This window comes from Notamacropus eugenii, chromosome 5, assembly GCF_028372415.1.
Source record: "Notamacropus eugenii isolate mMacEug1 chromosome 5, mMacEug1.pri_v2, whole genome shotgun sequence".
In the NCBI taxonomy this organism is placed as follows: Eukaryota; Metazoa; Chordata; class Mammalia; order Diprotodontia; family Macropodidae; genus Notamacropus; species Notamacropus eugenii.
The window spans coordinates 272255237-272261013 of record NC_092876.1 but is presented as its reverse complement, the minus strand read 5'-3'; the positions used below and the strand labels follow the sequence as shown (position 1 = coordinate 272261013).

Genomic DNA, 5777 nt, shown 5'->3' with positions numbered 1-5777 from the left:
TCTGTGCACCCTCTCTCCCAGCCTGCTCTCTCTGTTAGTACTACCCATTTACTTAATTTCCTCCCTTCCTACTTTCCTATTGTATTGGATGGATTTGCATATTCAACTGATTGAGTATATTATTCCCTCTTTAGATCAATAGTGACGTAAGCTTCAAACAATGCCCATCACTCACACTCTCAGCTTTCCCTACATTATAATAGGTTTTTCTCATCTCTTCGTGTGAAATAATTTACCCGCTTTTACCTCTCCCTTCCTTCTGCATCCAGGGTACTCATCTTTCTCAAACTGTAGTTATTTTTTATATTATTCCCTCAAATTCACCATCTGCCAGTACCCTCTGTCCATGTATATTCTTTCTAGCTGTACTATCAGTGGTACATTTTTTAAAAGAATTATAAGTATCATCATTCCATGTAGTATTTTGTGCAGTGCCTGACACATGGCAAGTAACAAGTGCTTTAAAAATGCTTGATGACTGATTGCTAAAGTAACAACTGAAGATATTTTATGATTTTTGATAATTCTTCTTGGTTTCTAATGAAATAGTGTTTTTTTGCCTATTAATAAAAGATAAAACTAATTGTACTATGTCTCTTAGTTGTCACTTCAAAACCAACTTGTAATCCATTTTTTTTTAACCTCACTACCTTTTTATTTTTTCCATCAGATTTCACTTAAAGTGTAGGGTGTACTATCCCTTTAAGGCCTTTTTCATAAGGGCCAAGTTAGTGATGAAAAAAATAGGAAAAATATTTTTTGTGCAAAAAAGGGAATTCATATTAATTTTCAAAGGATGTGTGGCTTTACCACAATTGTATAAAAATATTTTAACACAAAAAAGGATTAGGGAAAGAAATTCATTTTAATTTTAACTACCAATATGTTTATGAAGAAACACAGATTCAATATGGAATTTCAAAACTCTCAGAAAGGGAATGAATTCTGATGTAAAGGTTATACATGTTTGATGCCATAAAGAAGCAATTTTTAATTTATTAAAATGTGGAGAAATATAAATATAAAGCAGTCGTTTCAAGGACACTAAAGAACTGTGGGACCTTGCTGAAGTCTGAAAAGCTACAGGGCATTATATACTCCTCCAGAAACCAGAGCAATGAGTTATACATGTACTCTCTAAGTACATGAGTTGCACATGTACTCTCTAAGCTTGAGCTCACTTTCTTCTAAATTCTTCAAGCAATTACCAATTACCAAAGAGGTTACTCTTGGTTTGGAGGCAGGAATAACTTATTGTTATTACTATACCACCTTAGGAACAGCTTTGTGGTACAATGGGTAGATCACTGCTCATGGAGTCAGAAAGACTTGAATTCAAATTTGGCCTTACACAAGACAAAAACAACTGAAAACCACAGCAACATTGCACATGAGTAAGTACAAATTTCTAAAACCTAAATGTCTAGCTGTTTATTGCTTTCTACTGATGAGTAATGATGGGAGTATGCTGAGATGGAATAGTGAGAAATAGGAATAGAAAAAAGCTCCTTAGGTTGAGCCTGTAACACTAAAGGGAGAAGTAAGTCTGGGTCTGGGGAGCAACTTCCTCTTGGGAGTGAGGAAATAGCTCTAGAGCTTGTGCTACAAATGTATTGGACTTGTAAGCTTCAATCCTATACTCTTAAAGCAACCAACAAGATGATCTAGTGCAAATAATCTAATAATATCTTAAAATTTTAAGCCTTATTCGTCATTGGAATCTTTCTACACAACCATTTTTCAGAATTAATACTCAAAAAAACTAAAGTCAGTGTATAGGTTCTAAAGGAGAGAGGAAAATAATTTCTCAAATGTGATGGGACATGTTGCTTTAGATCCAGGTCTCTTAACTAATCTTACATAGAACCCCTAGAGGTCCATAGAGAGATGTTAGGGAGTCTGTGAACTTGGGTAGGAAAAAATAAATCTTTACCTTTTCTATTATTTGGTCTAATTTCCCATAATATGAATTTTGCTTTATGCATTTAAAAGCATTATTTTTAGTTACTAAGATGTTTCTCTCACATCTCTGCAGATTTCCAACCTAATTATTTGAGGATAATGACAATGGAAAATAGCACAATGGTGACAGAATTTATCCTCTTGGGCTTAACAAACCAAACACAGCTCCAGATACCACTCTTCCTTTTGTTTCTAGGAATCTACTTAGTCTCCATGGTTGGGAACCTCAGCTTGATTTTATTAATCTGGGTCAGTTCTCAGCTTCATACTCCCATGTACTATTTCCTCAGTAACCTGTCATTCATAGATCTCTGTTACTCTTCTGTCATTACACCCAAAATGCTGGAGAACTTTGTATCAGAGAAGAACATCATTTCCTATCCAGAGTGCATGGCTCAGTTCTTTTTCTTCCTCTTCTTTGTGATTGCTGAAGTCTACATGCTGACAACTATGGCCTATGATCGTTATGTTGCCATCTGTAGACCCCTGCTCTATAACATCACCATGGTGCCATGGTTCTGCTCCCTGCTGGTGGCAGGTGTATACATAATGGGGGGCATTGGGGCCATTGTTCACACCAGCTACCTAGCCAGGCTGTCCTTCTGTGGGGACAATGTTATCCATCATTACTTCTGTGATGTTCTTCCCCTTCTGAAGCTCTCCTGTTCCAGCACCCACATCAATGAGCTTTTGGTGATGCTTGTTGGTGGATTTAATTTGTTGGTTACAACTTTGCTCATCTGGATCTCTTACACTTTCATTCTTCTCAATATCCTTCATATACAATCTACTAAGGGCCGTTATAAAGCTTTTAGCACCTGTGGATCCCATCTGGCAACTGTTTCTGTTTTTTATGTTTCCGTCTTGGTCATGTATTATATACCAGCTTCTAGCAATGTGGCCCAGGAAAAAGTAGGCTCAGTGTTTTATACCACAGTGATCCCCATGCTGAACCCTTTGATCTACAGCCTGAGGAACAAGGATGTGAAGGATGCATTAAAGAGAATCATCAACAGCACAAGGTTTCAAGGTCCACATAGGAAATAGCAAATCTGAAGTTCATTATAATGTTGGCTTTTCTTTTAATTCTTCTTAGATAGTAGAGATTCTCCTCTGGGCTAGACCTCATCTTAGACAATATTGCAACGAAGGCAAGTAAATGTCTCAATCTCTGTCAATGTTGATGTCTGTTTGTGTCCTTCACAGGCTGCCTTCAGATGCATATAGCCTCCCACTCCATGACTATGCCTTCATATTCCCTTCTTCCCAGTTGCCCTTGCATATTGTGCTTCAAATTATTTCAAGGCTCTGCTCTCACAGAAGGATCATAGTAATGTCTTTACCTAGATTTCAAACTAAAGGGCCCATGGCTAGAAATCCTTTCAAGTTTTCTGATTATAGTGTTATACAAATGCTTACTAGCTCTTTCTTTGTACCCCTACTGCCTTAATACATAATAGGTCTTTAATAAACACTTGCTGATTCAATTGGGGAATGACTCAACAAATTGTGGTATGTGACTATGATGGAATACTATTATACTATAAGAAATGATGAGCAGAATGCTCTCAAAGAAACCTGGAAAGACTTGTATTTACTGATATAAAGGGAAATGTACTGTGTACAAAGTAACAGCAATATTGTACCATGACCAGCTGTGAATGACTTAGCTAATCTCAGCAATACAGTGATCCACCTCTGAAGGACTTATGATGAAAAATGCTATCCATTCCCAGAGAAAGAACTGATGGTGTCTGAATACAGATTGAAGCTTACTTTTTTTAACTGCATTTTTCTTGAGAGTTTTTTTTTTTTAGTATATTTTCTTTCACAATGGTACTGTTATGCATGTGCTTTCGCATGACTATACATGAATAACTTATATTGAACCTTTCTTAAATGAGGCAGGGTAGGAAGGGAGAAAAAAGAGAACTTGGAACTCAAAATTTAAAAACAAATGTTAAAAACTGTTTTTGTAGGTAGCTGTGGAAAATAACATACTAACTAAATAAGGCAAAAATACTTGCTAAATTAGAGACATAACTTTACCTAAGAAGAAATACTGGATTTACTTAGATGCTTTTATAGTAATAGTAGGAAAGGGAGGAAAACCAAACCATTAAACTCAGTTTGAAGTAAAGAACAAAACGGATTTAAAAAAACAGGAGATACTTCGTTCTATAAGAAGAAGCCCTCAGTTTCTAAGTTGAAAAGATGCAGGAGAGCAGTGACCTGAGAGAGCAGGAACACCTCATAGAACTGTCCAGGGGGATTGTTTTCACTGACTCCAGTTCATACCTTCACTGCCACACAAAAGCCTCACTCCTGCTCCACCTATCAGAGCAGTTACATTCTTCTCTAGTCCCCAGAAATGTCCATGGGAATGTCTTTATCTAGAGAGCAACATTCTAGAAAATTTAAATTTATTCTAGAGACCAACATTCAGTGCAATTGCTTCTTTCACTTTCTAGAGTGAAGAAAGTTTGAATGGGTATCTATTCTTATTCATTTTCTTAGAGAAAATTTCCTTGAAATAATCATTGGACAACCAAAAATCCTCCCTTATCTGGACTAAGGAGCTCAGAGAAAAGGTTCATGTTTTTGCCTGGTAGTCCTTTAGCTATGGAGTACAGACTTTCATTCCTTCTTAAGCCTGCAAAATTATCCACAACCTCATTAGAAATGTTCCAACAATTTCACCCTTGAAACATTGTCATCACAGTTCTGTCAGTTTGCTATTGCTGTGTCAATAACCCTTATGATTCATTCTCATTATGAGATTGAAAAAAACCATCATCAATTCAATGACCTCTAATTCTGACAAAATAAGGCAAGTAACCAAATTTCATGTGCATGAACTAAATAGTAGTTGTGAACTAGGGAAGACACAGGGATACCTGATAGGCATACTGATTATTTGTTTTAACTAACTTAGTGAGATGGGACTGGAGACAAATCCCTTTCTCTGCCCTTCTCTGTAGTGTGTGTTTAGGTGATGGAGAGAAAGAGTGTCATTGCTTGTTTATTTCTTCCACTCTCCTATTCATCTATGTCTGGACCCTACTAAGAAATACGTAGATAGCATAACAAAGGACACTTTGCAATGTTACTTTTTATAAATGTCCAAAGTTTGATGACAAACTTTTAGCTCTTCATAGAAGTTGATATTAATGTTGTTGATGACTTGGTCCAAGAGTAACTGGACCAACTGGACTAGTGTTTGGAGGGGCAGAGCCAAGGTGGTGGAGTGACAGCTGCTACTCACCTAAGCTCTTGGACAATCTCCCTCAGATACCTCTAAAAAGAGAATCTGACCAAATTTTGGAGGTGCAGAGTCCAATGGGAGACAGACTGTGGTAGTTTCACAGCCCAGGACAGACTGGAAGATCAACAGGAGAAATATGTTCCTCGGGGGTGGAGGAGCACATGGCACACAGTACAATGATCCAGCCCTAGCAGGTCTAGTGGGAAAGCCCCTGAGGTGGAGGGCGGGGGGGTCTGAGGAAGTGGCAGCATCGTGGAATAGAAGCTCAGGGCAAGAGTCAAGTGGAGTCAAGCAAGTGATTGCCATGGACAGAGCCCCAGGAATCTCTGCAGTAGCTGCTCCTGAGACCTTCAGCCTGCTGATTAAATGTAAGTAACCTACTTGAACTCCTAGGAGCCAAAATGGTGGAGTGATCAGTAAATGCTCTCTCCCCCTCCTCTTATTGACCTCAAAAGAACCATAATATATTTCCCCAGAAAAATCCCAGATCAGTGAGATCAGCAGAAGGGGCAAACAGTCTTGAAGCACCTGAGGCTAGGAAAATTGTTAA

General features: G+C 37.8%; 1 protein-coding gene across 1 annotated transcript; it reads left to right on the top strand.

Annotated features, from left to right (window-relative positions):
• Nucleotides 1-2061: 2061 nt before the first annotated feature.
• LOC140507856 (olfactory receptor 8D1-like) lies at nt 2062-3009 on the top strand. The gene has a single exon (XM_072615724.1). It carries the CDS (start codon nt 2062-2064, stop codon nt 3007-3009), a length of 948 nt encoding a protein of 315 aa, XP_072471825.1.
• The last annotated feature ends 2768 nt before the right edge of the window (nt 3010-5777 follow it).